The 20,643-nt window shown below is 39.3% G+C and overlaps 1 protein-coding gene across 3 annotated transcripts in view; it reads left to right on the top strand.

The window, feature by feature from the left end:
• The window catches only part of nup93 (nucleoporin 93), a 38,678-nt gene that overhangs the window by 14,861 nt on the left and 3,174 nt on the right, over positions 1-20,643 (top strand). For all 3 annotated transcript variants that reach the window (XM_042496072.2, XM_088080123.1, XM_088080124.1), the window contains 13 exons: positions 4,406-4,468; positions 6,845-6,973; positions 7,786-7,860; positions 8,794-8,886; positions 9,055-9,194; positions 9,416-9,548; positions 10,534-10,691; positions 10,787-10,952; positions 11,694-11,787; positions 16,361-16,552; positions 16,643-16,769; positions 16,930-17,002; positions 17,838-17,882. In XM_042496072.2, coding sequence (XP_042352006.2) covers positions 4,406-4,468; positions 6,845-6,973; positions 7,786-7,860; positions 8,794-8,886; positions 9,055-9,194; positions 9,416-9,548; positions 10,534-10,691; positions 10,787-10,952; positions 11,694-11,787; positions 16,361-16,552; positions 16,643-16,769; positions 16,930-17,002; positions 17,838-17,882 — 1,488 coding nt within the window. The remainder of the gene's footprint in view (positions 1-4,405; positions 4,469-6,844; positions 6,974-7,785; positions 7,861-8,793; positions 8,887-9,054; positions 9,195-9,415; positions 9,549-10,533; positions 10,692-10,786; positions 10,953-11,693; positions 11,788-16,360; positions 16,553-16,642; positions 16,770-16,929; positions 17,003-17,837; positions 17,883-20,643) is intronic.

Raw genomic sequence — 20,643 nt, 5'->3', positions numbered from 1 at the left:
CAGCTGTTGGCTAAGTTGTCAATTATATTTGGCCCAAAAAATGTTGTATAGGCAAAGTCGTTGGCAGTGCAACTGCAGCTGGCAACAGGCAACAAAATGACAGCAATAAAAAATCTTTGCCTCCTGATGTACTTCAGTTGAAGCAAAAATGCTGAGGCGACTGCCCAGCAGAAGCATACAGTGTTGCGTGGTGTGCCATCATTGCTTTAGTTGCTTTTTGAAAGAGTAGCTCCCCCTCCCTCCTCCCTTCTGCGTATTTCTGGACAAGATGATTTCACCTTCTCATTTCACCTCCAATTTACTGAAATTACAATCAGAGTTATCACCAGTGACTAATACAGTCTCATGTTCTCTGGTTGTAGATACATCCCATAAGCCTCTGTTACAACAATGCTATTTTACTCCTTTATCCAGTGCAGCTCTCCAGTGAGCGTTGACCTGAGCTCTCCTCTGGTTAGAGTTGTTAAATATAGACCTATTCTCAGCCTCTCCTGGGAAAAGAGGGAGGGAGGGAGGAAGGGAGGGAGGTGGCTGAAGGAAACAAGGGTATGAAGGATGGACCAATGGGGTAAATGGGCAGGTTGGGTAGATAGACGGTTTACTTTGTAATTTATTCAAATTTACTGATGATATGAGGCATTTAACAAGACCACCTTAGATCTTTTTGTTTCGACCTTAATAATTGCAGATAATGCCTCACCACGCAACTGCAAAACTGAAAGTCAACTGCACGCCACAAACATAACGACACTTCTGATTTCTGCCATGATGAGAGCAACTTACAAAGGTACTATATTGTCATGTTAGGACAACAGTAGAACTGTCCCACTGTGTAAAAAAAACCAAAAACAAAAAAACCCTCCAATTAGACTCAATCTTTGCTCCTTTAAATTAGCACAGACTCTTGGTTTTCAAATAAAGATGTAAATAGGCTCAAATGGTCTACTTTTTTCTGTTAGTGCTACTCTGTGACCTGAATTGTTGTTGTTTCTTAAGTTTTAAGGCACATTACTACATTAGCAAACTGCAGTCTACTGTGACAGAGTTGACAATTTTTAACCCCTGTATCATGGTTTACCTTCTTTTCTCGTCCATTGATGGCACATCATCTCCAATGGTTTTGTAGCTGTCACCAAAAAAAGGGTTAAAATCATTGAAATAGAAAATAATCATTCCTACTTTACAAAGACATGATAACAGCTGGAGTTGCAGAGGCATACCATTTTTTAGGTATACCATGGAATAAAATATAAAACAGCAGTTATCATACCATGTACATTTGCTTATCTACAGTATTCAAAAAAACATGATGGAGAATCTCACCTTTATTTTGGTTTTTTGGACTTTTTTACATATACATAAGTTTCAATTACAGTAATACAGTTTTTTTCTAACTAAAAAACAACATTTTAATTTCTTGAATGGTCATTGTAACTGATGATAAAAATTCAGTAATATCGTGATACTGTGACACAGCAATATTTTGTGACACAGTTAATGTGCTGTGGATATCTCATACCATTGCAACCCTAATTCTAGATAAAGCTGGTTAGTTTGTCTATTTAGGTGAATAGTAAAAAAAGACATCATTGCAAATGTACTTTATAAAGCAAACATTATGCTTGATATTCAGTTTGTTAGGCCTGTTACTGCTGCAGCAATGTGGTTTGGACTAAACCTTATGCAGTCCAGAGGATGTTCCAATGTGAAACCACCAAGGTACTCATATCGGCACCTGAAAAAGCTTTTGATTATTTTATCATATTCAGTTGGTGATTTTTTTTTTAAGAAACGCTTCTAATTTTGCTTGTAATTCCTACACTTTTCTAACATTTGCGAGCTTTCAGTGCAGTATTAATTCCTCCGTTTGGGTTTTTTTTTTTGATATTGGCATTGTTTCGAGAAGTTACTCGTTCTGACAGTAAACCTTTTGTGCCTCCAATTTGCTCTCATTTGTCAGGACAGAGGGATGAAAGAGGAGTAGAGGAACGCAATGACAGACAGAGGTGAAGGCTGAGAGCTTGGAAAGAAAGGAAGGGGAGGAAATGAGGCTGGAGTAGGCAGAGCAGCAAGCAGGTGGGGGGGACAGGGACACAAGAGAGAGGTGATGAGAGAGGAGAGATAAAAGCAAGAGGGGAGCCAAAAGCACCCACATCCCTGTAGAGCAGAATGATCTCCACTCGGCTTTCAGAAAATGGTATTTCTCTCACCAGCTGCTTGCTCTTCAAGCTAAAAGGATCCAACATACTTAGATGCAAAAAGAATGTCATCTGTGAATTAATATGCTATTATCTGGCAGAGAGAGCAACTTTTCAACAACTTAAGAGACCATTATGACAGAGGTAGAGGGCCGATGGTTATATAAACTGCAAGAATGCAACCTATCGTTAGACTTTCTTGCGTAAGGAGCAGCAGTATTTTACTTTGCATTGTAGGAATGTAAATTTACACACAGCAGCTTTCAGTTGGTGTATCGACCTTCAGTCAACATAGCTGTCAAGAATTAAGCCTGAACATAATAATACAAGCAAAAGCAATGCATCAGCAATAGTGAAATCTCCTTCTTTATGCTGTTTGTCTCCTCAATTTTGCTTCTGTTCTTAATGAAATGTGAGTAAAATGATCAGAGATCTGCTGTTTACCAAAGTTAATTGTATTTCATTTGTAAATTGAACATATTTTTATATTGATATGTAGCATATCTTTGGGTTTTTAATGTTAGTTGGAAAACATTTAAGGATTTTCTTCTGGCTTTCAGAAATTGTGTTGGCCATTTTTAAGTGTTTTGAGACTTTTTTAGACAGCACAATTAATCAAGAAGAGGGCTCGGCAACATATCGATATTATATCAGTATCGTAATATGAGATAATGTCTTAGATTATGAATATCATTTTATCTTAAGTCTTGTCTTTTCTTGGTTTTAAAGGCTGCATCAATTACAGTAAAGTGAAGTACTTTCCTGGACTTAACAGACTGTTCTAGCTGTTTTTTTTCCTTTATCCACTTAGTCATTATATCCACATTATTGATCCAAAAATCTAATCGTGTCAATATTTCGTGAAAGCACCAATAGTTACCCCAACAATATGGTTGTAATATCAAGGTATTTGGTAAAAAAAAAAAATTGTAATAAATATGTGAATATTTAATCTACTCATCCAATATCATCCAGCCTTAATAGAGAATCAGCAGATTAACAGATAATGAAAATATCATAAGTTGCAGGCTGCAGCCTAACTCAAGTTTTTATTACAACCTTTTCGAAAAGTTTTTTTTCTTCATAGCAGTTAAACATATTCAATATTTGACCTGAACGTCCTATTCCGTTTTTCGTCTGAAATCTGTCTCCTCCTGGTATCAAACCAGATGCAGCTATAAATATAGCCCCAAAATCATCCCTGTGTCATCAGCTTGATGACGGGAAAGGCTCTTTTGTCAATACTTCTGAATAAAGAGATGAGACGATGTTTTTTCCCGTGGCTCTGCCTCTGACTCATTTGCAGCAAATGACCTGTCATTTTCCTCCATTAAAATGCTACACATGTCTCATGATATTCTGCACAGGAAAGAAGAGATTTCTTTTTTTTTTTAACATCAACTTGTATTTTGTGATCCCGTGACTCACTCTTGTATTTGCTTTAAGAGGAGATTGACGAAGTGCATTGCAGCGCAGCCTCCATTTTGGTTCTCTCTCAAGATGGCTGTCCCTTTATGCACGTCAGCGTTCACTGACTTCCCCTCCAAAGAGAGCTGTCGTTCCCTCCTGCACACTCCAGTTGTTACAGAAGTACCACTCATTCTCGCGGTAGCTCAGATCTCGTGTATAAGATAAGTAGTTTTATCATCAGCTGAGTAGGATGTGAATAATTACCATTTTCATAGGAAGGATCAGAGGAGTGTGTGTGTGTGTTCGTGTGTGTGTTCGTGTGTGTGTTCGTGTGTGTGTTCTTGTGTGTGTGTGTGTGTGTGTGTGTGTGTATATAAATGCAGGGGCAGCCATCTTGAGATAACTTCAAAATGGAGGCTGACTGCTATCTCATAGCAAAATGGCGTGTGAAAATCACAGACACTTCCCTGGCCTGCCTATACGTGTGTGTAAAACAGCGACCATACGTTTGACTAATCCTGACAGTGCGTGGGACTGCACATGTCGAGGAAGGGCAGAGAAAAACAGGATGGAGAAGAAGAGGAGCAGCTTCTGTCTCCCGTAGAGCAAATGATGGTGCAGCAGCTAAATCTGTCCCCCCAGAACTCTCTGCATGCAGTTTATCTCTGCTTCAGTTTGTCCCAAATGCTCGTGCTAATATCTCTTGCCTTCTCTCTCTGTTTCTTTTCTCTCACTCTGTTTGTCACGCGTCATGGCCTCTCCTTCTGTATGTCTGACTGTCTCTACCTCGTCCACAGGGCTTCCTGAAGAATGAGAGGGACAACGCCCTGCTGTCAGCCATTGAGGAGTCTCGCCGTAGGGTCAGTATCTGCCTAGTGTCTGATTGCTTCTGCAGTCGAAAAAAGCGCTACAGATGGGTGACATAATCTAAATCCTGCAGTGTGAGAAACCAGATCACAGGCCTGCAAAACCCACATCTCAGCATTTTAATTATATTTATTCTACAATGTGAAATTGTCCAAATGATAAAAAGCAAGATGCAGTAATTAGACGTAATAGTCACATGCAGTAGAGCTTCTTTGTTTGCCTCATATTTAGTTCCACAAAATCAGATGAATTTCGAGCACTGCGGTGTGCGTGAACATTAGCACATCACAATATGGCGACACTTAAAAAAACAAATTTTTAGTAATCTCTGCTTGCTGTGATCTAAAAGTCCTTCTGGTGTGAACCTTTAGGGAATGGTTTTGAAATGGCTTCCCTGATGTGCCGAGCCAATAGTCCCTGCGTTTAATTAGCTGCCGTTCCCATTATCTCTCTCTGCTCCCTGAGAGAGGAAAAAAGGACTTCTGTGCGAGGGTGGAACAACTCAAATGTACTGAGCAAAAAGAAAGCAGATGCTTTAAATGACGTATTTAGTTGAGTAAGAGTTGTCCAGTTTTAAAACAATCACTAGATGAAGATGATCTTTGGGCATTAAGGCAGAGACTGATATTAATATTTGAGAGATGCCAAAATCTGCTAATAATATATCAGCTAATTATATTCATTTTGTTTCATAAACACATAATATCTAAACTTCTTTTTGACATTGATAATTGTTAAACAATTGCAAAGAAAGAAAGAAAGAAAAAGAACTGAGTTGGACATTTTACAGTTTCAAAAAAAAACAATTCAGTTATCTCTGGACACACTTTTAAAAAGCACCTCACATTTATCTTTGTACTAGTAGATATATACTAGAGTGCTTTGACAAGCTAAGCAACAGCAGAAACGGGATACTAAGAAGGCGGTACAACAACAGAAAGTCAAACAGTCCTACTGAACACAAGCGAGACAAAACAACAGTAGAGTTAAGATTAAATAAAAGCCAGAGGACAAATAATACAAGATGCAGGATGCAAAATGTCAGTGTAAAATTATATAAATAAAAAGACCAAAAAACAACAAAACCAATAAAACTGCAAATTAAAGGAAATAAATAAATGAAATATAAATGAAAAAAAAAATTAAAAAACAGTCTTTTCATTTCTGTACTGCAATTTCTTTATTTCATCATAGTTTTTTTTCATCAGATTGCAGTTATGCAACTCAGAGTTGTAGGAAGTAAACGCTTTGACATCCAGGCAGTGACCAAGTTAACCAAGTAAATTGTAGCTCTAGTTTACATTTTCATCTCCCTGAGCTGGAGATCGGAAAGATTCAATTATCTCACGTTCCCATTATCTCACTCTGAGTCTCTATGGAGAGTTAAAATAGACGGCACCGTGTCCTAGTGGAGTAGGACAATCTTGACAGGGTCTGCTGCTAAATTTGGTGTATGTGTGTCTGTGTGTGCGCACCATAGGTAAGTCCATTTGCATAACTTCATGCGTGTTTCTCTGTGCTGCATGTGTGTAGCCGAGGTTGTCAGGCTACTGGAGAGAATCGGTCTTGTCCTAATAATTATAATCTACTCGGCCCGCCATCCATCTTCGGATACCAATGCAGGGCACAACATTTTTAACTTCGTAGCTTATATACATGGAACTTCCAACAGGTTGAGGTCACCAGGAAACTTTTGGCACATCACAAATCATTGCAAAGTAGGTGCATATTTTTGTCACGATATTTAGCACCCACCTAGCATGTGAGGCAAGGCACTGTGTTAGCTATAATGTGCAAGAGATTTTGTCACCTCAACATCTGCTAAACTGTCTGTTCTGTCATTTTGAAAAAAAGTTCTGCAGCCTGAAAGTCTGACTTCAGAATCAAACCTGCTGCTTTAAAATGATCTCTGTCGTCAAGGCACAGCATTTAAAGTGTCTCTCCCGGTTTGTTACGATTCATTGGTATGATGTATGCAAACACGCAAAATGCTGGTAAAATATGCAAGTGCCTGCTAGATTTGCCTTTTTCACCAGACAAAAAAAACAATTGTAATCTAGTGAGTGGTCATGTTATCACGATTTTTAAATCATATTTTTGTTGTAATTTTTTCTATTTTATATTTAAGTTTTCGAGTGTTGCAATACTTTGTCTTGTTATTATTTCTCTTAATATGTTTGTTGTATACTCAATGTTTGCACCGAAAACCAAAGCAAAGTCCTTGTAAGTGAAAATCTACTTGACAATAAATCCTTTTCTGAGTCTGATTGTCAGTGGCAGCTGGAAAAAGAAATTAATTTCCAGTCCTGGTCCTAGCTTGTGTGCAGTAATACATGCGTATGACTGTTTCCTACTTTGATATGTTTCAGACGTTCCTGTTGGCTGAAGAGTACCACCGTGAGTCCATGCTGGTCCAGTGGGAGCAGGTGAAGCAGAGAGTGCTGCACACACTACTCGGAGCAGGAGAGGACGCACTGGACTTCAGTCAAGATGTGGAGGTACAGAAAACAAAAAAAGCTGCTTTAAGGGGAAGGACGTCCACAGTTCAAGCGTAGATAACTTAGGACAAATTAATCTTTGCTACCAAGAGAGACAAACCGTCTCAGTCTGCTGGACGCCTTAGATTTAGTTTTAGGCTGGGATTATTGAAGTTTATCTTCCTTACGAAAAGCTGATATCATTTATGTTGATAAGAGTACATTAACCCTTTAAAACCTGAACCAATTGGCTTGATTACTTTCAAAAACATGGGAAGACATTACAAGTTCTGAGTTACAAGAAAAATACTTGAATTTACTGGGTTGCCTGGTGCGGCTCAGTGGATAGAGCAGTGCCCCAAGTATAGAGGCTGTGTCCTCGCCACAGCAGCCGTGGGTTCGATTCTGGCCTCGGCCCTTTGCTGCATGTCACCCCCACCCCCCCTTTCACACTTGTGCTGTCCTATCAATAGGAAAAGATGGATTTTTGTCATGGTTAGTTGAAAAAAACAGCAGAATGACTGTGATGAAAATTTAAGATATAATGAAAGAATTAAAACCATTTCACATATTCTTAATAGATACGTATGGATATATCAATATTTTTGACAACACTACTGGATTAAAAAGACTCAAAACGCAGAATATTTACTATAAAAAAAGAGGATCCATTTAAGGTGCTAATTGATACACGTCACACATTAGACACAATGGACAGTTCCATCTGCACACGATTGGCTTTTCTGGGGTTTTTTTTGTTTTGTTTTGGTTTTTTTTGACCTTATTTACCTTCCTTTTAGAAATGTCATCTGCTGCCTCTCTGTTTATTGTAGCCCAGCTTTGTGAGTGAAGTGACCGCTCCAGGAAGGAGTGCGCTGGACAGCGTGGAGGTTGCCTATGGACGTCAGGTGAGTCGTAATCATTTTTTTATTTGACATCAAATCTCCTGGAAAGGGCGCACAATTAGATTTGGTGAGAACAGTAAAAATTCATAATGATTGCAAAATAAAAATATTTATTCCACCACTGGAGAGCATCAAATTTAGAAAATTAGTTACAAAAAACTGATAATATATTTGGTAATATTAATTTTCTTTCCCATGAATACATAAAATAAAGTAAGTAATTTGTGACAAAATGTGAAAATGAAAGAAAAATGATGATTATAGTAAAAGAGGTTATATATCCGACTGTGAAGTTGCAGTTTCATCTACTAAATGAATTTGCCGGAGAACACAGAAATTTTAATCCACCTCTTGAATTTACTGCAATTTAAGTAAAACAGAGTCTGTGTGTGATGCCCTGATCACACAGTTAAAATGGGGTCACAGCAAGACAGGAAATGGCAGATCAAACTTATCGATTGATTGGGCAGTAGAGGGGCACTCTGGGTAATTCTCTCTCTCTCACTCTGTGTCTGTGTCTCTCTACCGTCCCTCCTCCCTCATCATCCTGTCTGACCTTCTCTTTCGCTCTGTTTGTCTCTGATCTGCTTCATGACGCAGTACTTTAAATGCTGCTTTTCCTCTGACCATGTGTCGACACATCGCATGCGGCGTCATTTGTCTAGTTTTTGTTATCCTCTTCGATGACATTTTAAACATTTTGATCCTTTTTTTCTTGTTTTTTGTTGTGAATCATTTCACTCGGTCGTCATAGTGTTTGCTTTTACTTTTGAAGCTGAGGATGTAGTTGTAGGTGTATTTCAATTTTTTGGACAATGATTTGCAAAACATTTGACCTGAAAATTGAGCATTTAACTATTCAGGGAGCTTATTACCTATAAATTGTTTTTCTTTTTTGTCTTTCTCTCCCCTCATCACCACCTCTTCCTCCTCTAGATTTACATTTTCAATGAGAAGATAGTGAACGGTCACATTCAGCCTAATCTGGGAGATTTATGTGCCTCTGTAGTAGAAAGCCTGGATGATAAGGTAAGAATATCTCCTATCATCATGAAATGAACTGTGATTTCAAATTAATTAATTTAATTTTTTTTGTCCTCTTCAAAGATATAATTTAGTTTTACTCTGACAGCCAATACACCTTCTGTTTCTGTGCCTTTATGTAACTGTGACCGTCGCCCACTCTTGTCCCTCCAGAACGTATCAGACATGTGGCTGATGGTGAAGCAGATGACAGATGTGTTGCTGGTTCCAGCCAAAGACACTCTCAAAAGTCGCACCGCTGTGGAAATGCAAATGGCCTTTGTACGCCAGGGACTCAGCTTCCTGGAGAACAGGTAACTGTGCTTGTTTTTGTTTTACTTAAGCTATTGTTATTGAGCTTCTAGTTTAAGATTGAACCATTCTGCATCATGATGATGAACTTGCGTGTGTGTGTGTGTGTGTGTGTGTGTGTGTGTGTGTGTGTGTGTGTGTGTGTGTGTGTGTGTGTGTGTTTGTTTGTTTGGTTGTGTGTTTGTTTGTTTGTTTATTTGTTTGTTTGTCTCCTCTCTCCCAGTTATAAAAACTACACCATGGTTACTGTGTTTGGGAACCTCCATCAGGCCCAGTTAGGAGGAGTGCCAGGAACGTACCAACTAGTTCGCAGCTTCCTCAACATTAAACTACCAGGGCCCCTGCCTGGCATGCAGGTAACCCACACAAATACACAGAATTTGAGTCTTTTTTATTCCTCTGTGCCAGAGATAACTTTGGTCAGAGGCATTATGCTTTTGGGTTTTCCATCTGTACGTACAACCGTCCCATTCTCGTGAGTAGATTACAAGGTTCCCACGGTCATGGAAATCCTATTGTCCAATTATCCAATTGTTAAAATAGTTTTCCGTAGATAACGTTCCACTTAATGTAACGTAACAGCAAATTTATTTTCTGTCGCTGCATATATAACTTAGCTCCAATATGTTTCGTTGTATGACATTTTGTGTACCATCATTTACGTTTCTCTATTTCCTGCCAGCATTTCCTCTTTCTCCCTTCATGTATACTTGTATCCGAAATTATGTTTGGATGGAGTTTGAAATGTCTGAATGTCTGAAAGTCTGAAATGAAAATGTGAGTGAACCCTGGCAGCAATATCTCAGGAAGGCCTGAAGAGAATTTTTCAAATTTTGAGTGAATGTCAACTATAAAAAAAATTATGATAAAATTTCACACAAATGTTAAATAGGATAAAATGATAAAGTGAAGACATTCTGAGGTTGACCTTTGACAAAGGCCAGTTTCAGTGTAACATCATAATGCAATGCAAAAACACAGGAACAAAAGGAGAGACATTTGGTCAGATTCTGAATTGCTGACACTAATATTGGATGTCCACCTTGAAACTCTGCTGATTGAATAGATCGTCTGTGCTTCCGGGTTAAATTTGTGTGTGAAGCAGAATGTTTTTTTTTGTTTGTTTGTTTGTTTTTAACTTTTGGTTAATCTGTCAGTCGTAACGCACCAACAGTCACCAACAGTCAGATGGTGAACTGATTTTCACTGATATTTGTTATCAGTATTGAACAAGCTTAATTTATGTGCACAAGTCAAAAATAATGTAGAGACAGAATCTTTATTTAAAATGAGTCAGTGGAATATTTTCACCACGGTTTTAAATGTCTGTGTGTGCAACAGGATGGTGAGATCGAGGGCCACCCAGTATGGGCTGTGATCTACTATTGTCTACGTTGCGGAGATCTGAATGCAGCCATGCAGGTTGTGAACAGAGTGCAACATCAGCTGGGAGACTTCAAGACCTGGTTTCAGGAGTACATGAACAGCCCTGACAGACGGTGAGAGCGCCTCACCTCCGTGTCCTCATATATGTTGAGACGCCCTCTGAGGTCAAACTGTATCATCATTTTTGCCTCTTGATCTTCTCCTTCAGCCTCTCCCCGACTTCAGAGAACAAGCTTCGTCTCCACTACCGCAGGGTGCTGAGGAACAGCGCTGACCCCTACAAGAGAGCCGTCTACTGCCTGATCGGGAAATGCGACATCAGTGATAACCATGGAGAGGTGGCGGACAAGACTGAGGACTACCTCTGGCTTAAGGTACAGTCTACTTCATTTTGCCATTTTGCCATTTTTATGCGTCCATGCTGGCGACAGCCGTGGCCACAGGCAAACATTCGAGTAGACTCAAGGATGAGCTGATTAGATTTTGGTGGTCAGAGGTCACAGTGACTTTGCATTTTTCTCATTCTTGTGAAAGGGATATCTCAAGAACACCTTGAGGGAATTTCTTCAAATTTGAGACAAACATTTACTTGGACTCAACAATGAGCTGATTCGAGTTTGGTGTTTAAAGCTCAAGGTCACTGTGACCTTAAAGCGGTCTCATTTTTGCAAACACAATATCTGAGGATGGCCTTAAGGGAGTTTCCTCAAATTTGGCTCAAACTTTCACTTGGACAAAATAATGAACTGTTTAGAATCTGGTAGTTAAAGGTCAAGGTCACAGTGATCTCATACAACATGTTTTTGGTCATAATTTAAGAACCACCTTAAAACTGTGCTGATTTTATAGATGTTCTGTGTGTGAGGCATCCATGTTACATGGATGTAAACTGTAAGTGTGTGGAGTGTGTGTGAAGCGTTAGCAGACTGGCCTGAGGAGAAGTCGAGACGGTCGATGATCATCATTAAAAGCTTTAGTTCCAAAGCTTCACTGTTGGCAATCTTTTGACTTGTGTGAGTCATTTGCTGTCTCACAGTTAAGCAGTCTGTCTTTGAGCCAAAGTTGCAAATTTCCTCGATTATTTTTACAGTGTGTACTGTGTTTTGTCCCTGCAGTTGAACCAGGTGTGTTTTGATGATGACGGCAGCAGCTCTCCTCAGGACAGACTGACCCTGCCGCAGCTACAGAAGCAGCTGCTGGAGGACTACGGTATGGAAATGCATTTGTCTTTTAGCCCCACAAATGACCACAAATATTCTGACTTTAGTTTCTCAACAATCGTGACACATCACTCTGCCTCCCCACCTACCTCTGTCCCATTTCTATTATCCTCTCTTTTGTAGTACTTGAGAAGCTGTCGCAGAGGGGGCACAGGCACAAATGTGTGCATGCATGCTTTGTGCCCCCTGCGGAACAGATTTTCCTTTGGTTAAAACTGGCTCTGGATTATAATATGACAACAACCATATCTGTACATTGTTTAGAAATGAAAGCAGTTTGCCTCTGAGTTTGTATTACATTCTGTTAAAAGAACCAGATGAGGTAAGACCAGGGTTCCTGCGGATCCTTAAAAAGTCTAAAAGACATTGAATCCATCAATCTAAAAATAAGGCCTTTTTGGGATTAAAATGTCCTAAATCAATCTTTTAAAAGTCTTAAAAATGCTAAGAGATTGGAGATGGATGGATTTTTTTCTGACATTGTATTGCAAAAGCTCAGAATAGTGGATAACTTAGAAAAAAAATAGTTATTTACTGAATGCCTCTTGCATTAACACCACCAAAGAGTTCCTTCAATACTGGCTTCAGTAAAATTGGTCTTAAATTTCATTTCATTATTTTTACAAATCAGTTGGACACTTGGCCTTAAAAGTTAGCAGTGGAAATAAATAATTAATGAAATGTATCATGAAGACTAATTACTAACACTTATAAAGTGACAGCTGACTGAAGAAATCAGGCACCAGGATTAAACAAACCTGGCTTCCAGCCTGGTCAGGAGCAGGCTAGCTGCGCAGAATAAATCTCCATGGTAACTTATGTGTCTCTACTTTTATGCAACCGAGTCAAGGCTAAATTCAGTCTCGATACCTGGAAAATCCTGGCTTAATCCACTATCCTAGTTTTGTGCGATGCTCTACCACCTAAGCCACAAACGTATTAACAAGTTTTCCAGTACTCATGCCAATCCCTAGTATGAAATTGGAATAACACACTAAAGCAAACAGCTCTGAATATTTCAGCTGAGTTTCTGAAAAATCATGCTTTTTACCTTCAGTTTGTTACGGTGAAGGGCTCTAGGCACTACAGTACCCATGAGTCTCGGCAGCTGTTGCTGTGGACAACAAGCCATCCAGGAGCGTGACTCAGCACAGTATCAAATTGTGAACCCTTTGTCGTAATCGGCAGGAACAAAAGTTCAAGAGTCAAAATCTGTTTGTGAATTGATTTTCAAACTGCCAAATGTAGAAATAGCAACGCAGATTCTCATGTTTTGTTCTTATGATTCAGCCAGGAGAGTTTCTTGTTTGGAAGTGCTAGTAACTGCCAGTCACCTGCTGCCTGTGCAGGAAAAAGAAATAACGCCTCCCGCTTTGTCTCCCTGTAGGCCTTATCAAATGCCTTCAGTAAAGTAAAAAGGAACAGCTGCAGCTTAAACTCTCTTCCATGCACGCTTCCTCCTGACTGCATCACTCTGCTTCCTTGATCTCTCTTCACGAATTCAGTGTCCTTGAGGTCTCACAGTGAATATTACAAGAGGGGACAAGGGGCACAGTTGTGGATCGTCCATGCCTCAAATGCATTCACGGTCGCGCACATGGAGTTGTGCACAAGAGAAGTGGTGGAAATAGTTTTATTTAAGCTGAAAAGCTTTTTTTTTTCGTCTTCTGCATACATCACATCACAGTGTTTTTACATGAAAAACCTGGAATTTTTTTGGAATTTGCAAATGGCATTACCCAGGCCCAAAAAACGTTTTGGAAAACTAAATATACCCTGAACGTTTTAGAAAAGTCATGGAATTTTGTTTCACAAACCTGTATAATAACACATGATGTGTCAAAGGACCATCTCAAATTTGAAAATCCAGCGGTAATGTTTGTTTTGTCAGTTTTTGGCTACGATAAATTATGTAATTTGGGGTGATTTTTAAAGCAAAAAAAAGCTTTTTTTTTTTTTTTTCTTTAAAAATCGCCAAAAGATTCTAAAGGGGGAAAAATGCAAAAATTGTTTCTTTAAAAACTGCCCAATCTTTTAAAGAAATAAATGGCCCCTATTTAAAAAGAAAGAAAGAAATAAAACACACCTTCCAAACCAAAGCAAAATTTAAAGAAAAAAAGTAAGAAAATGTCCTTAAAAAATCGCCAACATTTAAAAAAAAAAAAAAAAGGCCAAAAATAGTATTGATGATTGTTTCAGAGAATGTATAGTCTTCAAAATTTGCCTCAAAGTCATGGAAAGCTAATGGAAAGTTATTGGTAAAAATGTGTATGAACTCTGACTGCAGGAACAGGAAGTGCTCATTGGAAATTGGAATTGTGTGAAACATTTATAAATTTCTCCATAATGGGCAGAAAAAAAGAGTAAACAACCCGTGCCTTTGTACACCCCTCTAAATGACAGACAGCACAAGTGAGAATGAACTTTTTGACAGGCTTTGACTTTGATTTTTCACCCAGACTTAATTTCAAAATAAAACTTAAACAACCACATGTCCCCTGATGCACAAAAATAGGGGAGCGTGAGGGCATTAGGCCTTCTCTCACGCAGATCACGAAAGCACAGTTTTCTCCCCTGGGTGTTGCCTTCTCCACGGGCAGATCCTGCTCCGTTCAGATAAGACTGCACTCTTTTCCTCTCTCGGTAGCCCGCGTCCTCTCCCGTTTCCCCTCTCCCACTCCCTCAGCTCAGTGGGAAGTACAGCCTGGAGCCTCATTCTGTTTTCTCTCAAGCTGCTCCGCTCCTTCGGTCGTCTGGCACAGTGTTCCTTGTTGTCCTCCATCTTGCTTCACAGCGGGACGTAAAGCCCAAAGCCTCTCTTCATTTCTCTCACATACTGCCAGCCCTTGCCAGCCTCGTCTGTTCTCCGTTTCTCTGTCCCTCGTTCGCTGCATCTCTGTCCTCCCCTTTTATCGTTTCTCCCTGCTTCTCCTCACACCTGCACCGTCGTTTCCCTTTTTCCTCCTGCTGATTTCCGTCCCCTTTCACGTGTTCTCTCGTATGTGCATCCTGTTCGTTCTCATTTCTTGTTTGCACACTCTGCCGCAGCCCCCCCCCCCTCCACACCCACACTCTTATCTCTTCTCCTTCGTCCTTTTTCTCCTCTTCATCGCTCTCTCCCTCTCTTCTTCTCCCATGCGCTTTCCCGTTTTGAACTAAAGTGCTGTAAGTCTGAGATAAGGCTATAAAATGGCTGACATGGTCCACCCTGTTCTACTCAAACTTTCATGCAGCGAGAGGATTAAGGATTATAATTAAAAAGTAAACTTGATGACTAAGTACCTGCGCTTGACAGAATTCTTACATGTTAGTTCCCATAGCAACTGTCAAAAGTTGACATTGTATGTACATATATAGTTAAACTGTTTTTTAGTTTAAGACAAAAAAAATAGCATGAGAGGAGTTTCTATAGAAACTGTCAGATAGTCATCAATTTCTTTTTATTAAACACTGTAACTCCCACACAGGTGATTTCAATTATTTTCCTTAATTAGACCTCCATTGTGCACAGACTTTGCTTGATTGACAGGTCCTTCCTCTCTCTCCACTGAGCTTTGTTTTGCCAATTCTGGTGAGGGACAAATTACACATTTATTAAATTTTGGTACAGGCCACCTGATATCAGACAGAAATGTCAGCCCATCTTCCTGTTTTCACCTTCAGTCTGACATTGCGACCACTCTTACTCACTTTCGTGAGGAGGAGGATTCAGTTTTTATCCTAACAAATCACGAGAGACCAACATATCTGCCTGAATCGTGAAGTTCATTCATGTGTAGCCAGACTGGTTTTGCTCTGGTTTTAAGAGCGATGTCGGGTGATATTGAGAAGACATGTCAACTTCCAACAATTTAAACAGCAGCGTCCAAAGCTGCTGCCGAGGGTCAGACTTTAACAGAAACTGTGCGGTTTCATGTAGGGTGGGGCCTGGTTAGAGCTCTACCGTGTGGGTGTGTAGGTCCTCACACTGCCACAACGCTAGTCAGCTTAATAAGCTGTAAAAATAGGACCATGTCAACCCAATGTCCACAGTTGGAGTCCAGCTGGTGACTCTGCTCCCCACCGATCTTTGTCCTGTCACCTCTCCATTGTCAATATGAATGCAAATATGCGCAAAAAAAAATACTTTGTCATTTTGTGATTATCAGAGTGAATATTAACGTTGTTGCAGAATTAAAGTAGAACTCTTTTTGCAATCGTGACAACTGATGGTAGCAATTTTAAAAGCAAAGTTTAAATGAGCAAGTCTCATTTTCATTATCAGTTTTTCCTTACCCTGTGGTAAAACAAACTCTGCTTTGTCATTTGTGCTTAAGGATGAGCGCTATTGTTATTTGTTTTAATTTAACTTAGAGTGGTCATTTTTACAAATTATTCAAAATAAAGAATAAATGTTTGCATTTGGTCGCAAAGATGTATGTGTGAGGATAAGCTGATATTAGAGATGTGACCTCTTTCCTCCTAAAATGACGTGAAGTTAGGTCCAAACACTTGAAAACGTTATGAATTTTTTGTGTGTGTCATCTAAACCAAATCCCTGTCTCTTATCTTTTGTCCTACAGGAGAGTCCCATTTCTCTGCGAGCCAGCAGCCCTTCCTGTATTTCCAGGTGTTGTTCCTGACAGCTCAGTTTGAGGCGGCGGTGGCGTTCTTGTTTCGTGTCGAGAGACTTCGTAGTCATGCTGTGCACGTGGCGCTGGTTTTATACGAGCTGCGGCTGTTGCTGAAATCATCTGGCCAAAGCGCTCAGCTATGTGAGTGTAATCACCTTTATTTTTTAGGGTTGTTCTGACACTCAGGGAGCAATGTCAGTTAAACAAAATGTGTTGACCTGTTCTCTGCAGTGAGCCAGGAGCCTGGCGACCCTCCCATGGTACGCCGCCTCAACTTCATCCGTCTGCTCATGCTGTACACTCGCAAGTTTGAGTCCACAGATCCACGGGAAGCACTGCAGTACTTCTACTTCTTACGGTAAGTAATCCTACTCTCTCACAGTCAGATGAGCACACGAGGATGTGAAAAGAGAGGATGTGTGACAAATAATGTAATACAGATTCAGTTAGTGTTGGATCTATTCATTTTCAGCACAATGCCTTTGTTTCTAATTCCTGCTGTGTTTGTCGTTCTGCAGCAATGAGAAAGACAGCCAGGGAGAAAACATGTTCATGCGTTGTGTCAGTGAACTCGTTATTGAGAGTCGGGAGGTGAGTGACCCACATTTGCATAGAAACAGTCTGGAAACAATGCCAACACAGTAACACAATTAATACAGCCGCAACTAATACCAGGTGCCTATTACATGATGGGCCAGCAGATGTGGCTGCCCTAGACGAGTTTTTGCACGTCACTAAATACATTAAGGAGTCATGTTTCTTTAATTAGAGGCTCAGAGCATTTCCATGTAATTATTTTCCTGTGCTCCTGACCTCTTCTCGGACATCCTGATCACTAATCTGATACTTCTCTACTGAAAGTAAAACAGTTAAATCTAGCTTAGAAAAAAATTGTGTAATGTTTTTCTTTTTTTTAACTTTGTTTAAATGCCCATCAAGAAAAACAAATTAAGGTGGCGACAATAGTTTTTGCAAAATGTAGTGAATATTAAAAAAAATTCAAATCTAATTTTGCAAATAGGTTATTTCCTTTATTAGTAACAATACCTATTCAAAGATGTTATAACCATCACTTTCCTTGGTTTTGAATGTTTTATAAAGAACATGGATTACACCTATTTTACCAGAAGTAACCATTAGATACACTTGCTGACTGGACTGGATGTCAGCTGTAGTTAAATATACCACAACTCTCTTTTTTATTTAAGTAGTGTGTGATGTTTTGTGTTTAAGCGTTGTCAGTTTAAGTGAACAGAAAATAGGTATGAAAGACGAGTAATCCATTAAAGCATCACCAAAATCAGAATATTTGAAGCTTTGTAGTGAAGGATTTATTTCAGTGCAGTTAAACATTAAAGGTGTACTTATTTGTCTGCTATTACATTGTATACTTTTGTGAAGATTTTGATTTTTTTCTTTTTCACAGTTTGACATGCTGTTGGGGAGATTAGAGAAGGACGGCAGTAGGAAGGTAGGAGGATTGTTTCTCTCATCCCCTCCCATAATGTCGGTGGTTGTGTTTTTAGGACATGCTCGTACCTCTCACCTGCTGTCTAGCCATGCCTTTGCATTTATTCGTTCTCTACATTTTTTCATATTTCGTGTTTTTCCTCCGTCACTCTTTGTCTTCGCTATATGTGGGGGTTCAGTCAGCCAGACAAGGACAGAAATCTTCCCTTTCTTCGACACGTCTCCTACATGTTTTGACACTCCCCGTTTAGCAGCACTTTGTTCCCCTGTCATGGATCAAAAAGCTCTTCACAATACTTGCTTTGTAGCCAAAGTTTCTTGACATTTCTCACCGTGCCTGCAGCACTCTGTAAGATGTCTGAGAGTTTTTTATTCCCCTTAAATCCACCTTGTTGTATGTTTCATTCCACCTACACGAGTCTGGTGGATGTGCTGCATACTGACTGATCGAGGGTTGCACTGCAGTGTATTTACTATTTAACTAATGACATGTTGAATTAATATTGCAGCGATGGTTTATGGTGCTACATACATAGACTTTTTATTGGGGATTACATTTTACATTATGAGATTTTTAAGATTGTTGTGTATGACAGAGGCAACTCCTTTCATGTAGTGCATTTCATAGAAGGAGGAAACATTTTCCTAACGAGTTTATGGTCTCAATTGCTTGTTTCGAGTCTTCTTCAATACAGCATGATGTTCATTTTGTAGGTTTTGGTCCCTTTCAAAGTGAAATAGATGATAAAGCAGGATAGGCTCCAGGGCGTGCCTACCTTGTGATTAAGAAGTTGCTATTAGTTGACCTGTCAGTCAGGATTGTGGTGCAGCAATGCACCATTGACAATGCGTCAGTCAGCTCAACCTCCCATCCAAATGTGGTCACTTCTGCTTGAAAAAGAAAAACAAGATGGCAACAGCCAAAATGCCAAACTTGAGGCTTCAAAACAATAGTCCACAAACCAATGGGTGATGTCATGGTGGCCATTTCTTTAATACAGTCTATGATCAACAATCAGATTTAGTCAGAGTCAATATTTAGAAAAAGAACAATATTGATACTAGAAGTCTCTGTGCTGTAAAGCTTTGTAAATACTAGATCTCTACCCAACTCAGAATTATGTCATTCGATAGGATTTGGCAGTTCAGTACAAATATTTGCTTTGTTTTCCATTAGGGCTGGGCGATATGGTTTTAAAATAATATTGTGACATTTTCAGTCTATGTTGCGATACATGATATACTATTTCTTGATATAAACAATAAAGTTAAATAAAGTAGCTACTGTCGTATAATCAAGTTGAATACACTACTGTTATAATATTTGATAAAAATACATTTACAAAAGCCTGTCCTATTAACATGCTGCGAGCTGTAAATTCACCATTTCTTCACCTTGTGGTGCAGTCTTTCTCTCCTTGCTGTTGCCTCCAAATCTGCAACTCCCTTTACCAAACAGTAGTGTAAAAGACCACTCACTCTGCAGCAAACCTGAGGACCAAAATGTCCCCAGAAGTGCACTGCACAGAAAAAAAATACTCCACTTGAAACAATCTCAGTCCACTGAGGATCTGATTGATGATTTGGAGCATACTGTAGCCTACAGTCTGTAGGTTTGTTGTTTATTATTGCGAATGTGTCAAGGCTGCACTTTCCTTAACAGAGTTTAATTGGAAAATAATCTGATAAGAGGAATCCGATTACTCTTTACAGTAAATCTGTCATCAAGCAAAAGCAATTTAGGCCAGCCCTTAAAGATTTCGATTAGTTAAGAATCTCAACAAACTGGTGCGGCTGCTGTATATCTGATAAAATGTAGCAGTGGTTTTTGATGGTTGTTTTAATGTGTTGTAATAGAATTAATCACAATTAAGTTCAATTGGCTGTTTTGTTGGTGGTAAAAAGCTGCCGTTTGTGCCTGTTGGTGCTGAAGGGTTAATCTGTCTGTCACTGGTAGCAAATCAAGGGAATGCTTATTGCTTTGATGATGGTGAATTGGAAATTAGTTTTCTGACCTGTCCTAAATTAATCTGTGTGTTCCAATACCCATACTACCATACTATATAGTATGCCAAAAAGATTTAGTATGTCAGATGCAGTATGCCAAAAATACCAGTATGTTCTACTATATCCAGTCTGATATTGCAGGATGCGAGCCAGCATGCTTTTCCGGCTATTCTGACCCACAAACCTCTGCGTAGTGGACAATACGTCACATCGACTGAGCCGCAAACAGCTGACTGACAGAAGCCACAAGGATGTATAATAATAATAATAATAATAATAATAATAATAATAATAATAATAATAATAATAATAATAATAATAATAATAATAATAATAATAATAATAATAATAATGCTTAACAGAGACAAATACAAAGTCAACTAAAGTCAGTGAAACATACAGGATAAATAAAAACAATATCAGTAAAAGCAAGACAGACAAGCAGGAAATGTGGATAAATCAAACATTAAAAGCAGATTTAAAAAGGTGGGTCTTGAGGTGGGATTTGAAAGTGTGGAGGTCAGTGCAGTTTCGGAGGGGTTTGTCGAGTGAGCTCCAGAGGGTGGAGGCAGCAGTAGAGACAGCTCTGTCCCTCCAGGTCTGGCGCTTGGTCCTGAAAGGGGGAGAGAGGAGGTTCATCATCACATATGACACATATGACCGATACTGAGGAGTCTAATAGTAATATAATTGTATTATATATTAGGCCTAATTGTTTAAGTGAACAAAATAATCATAGAGATTACCTACAAAAA

Source organism: Plectropomus leopardus, chromosome 7, assembly GCF_026936395.1.
Source record: "Plectropomus leopardus strain MGB_pleo_1.0 chromosome 7, ASM2693639v1, whole genome shotgun sequence".
Classification (NCBI taxonomy): Eukaryota; Metazoa; Chordata; class Actinopteri; order Perciformes; family Serranidae; genus Plectropomus; species Plectropomus leopardus.
This window is presented reverse-complemented; position numbering and strand designations above follow the sequence as displayed.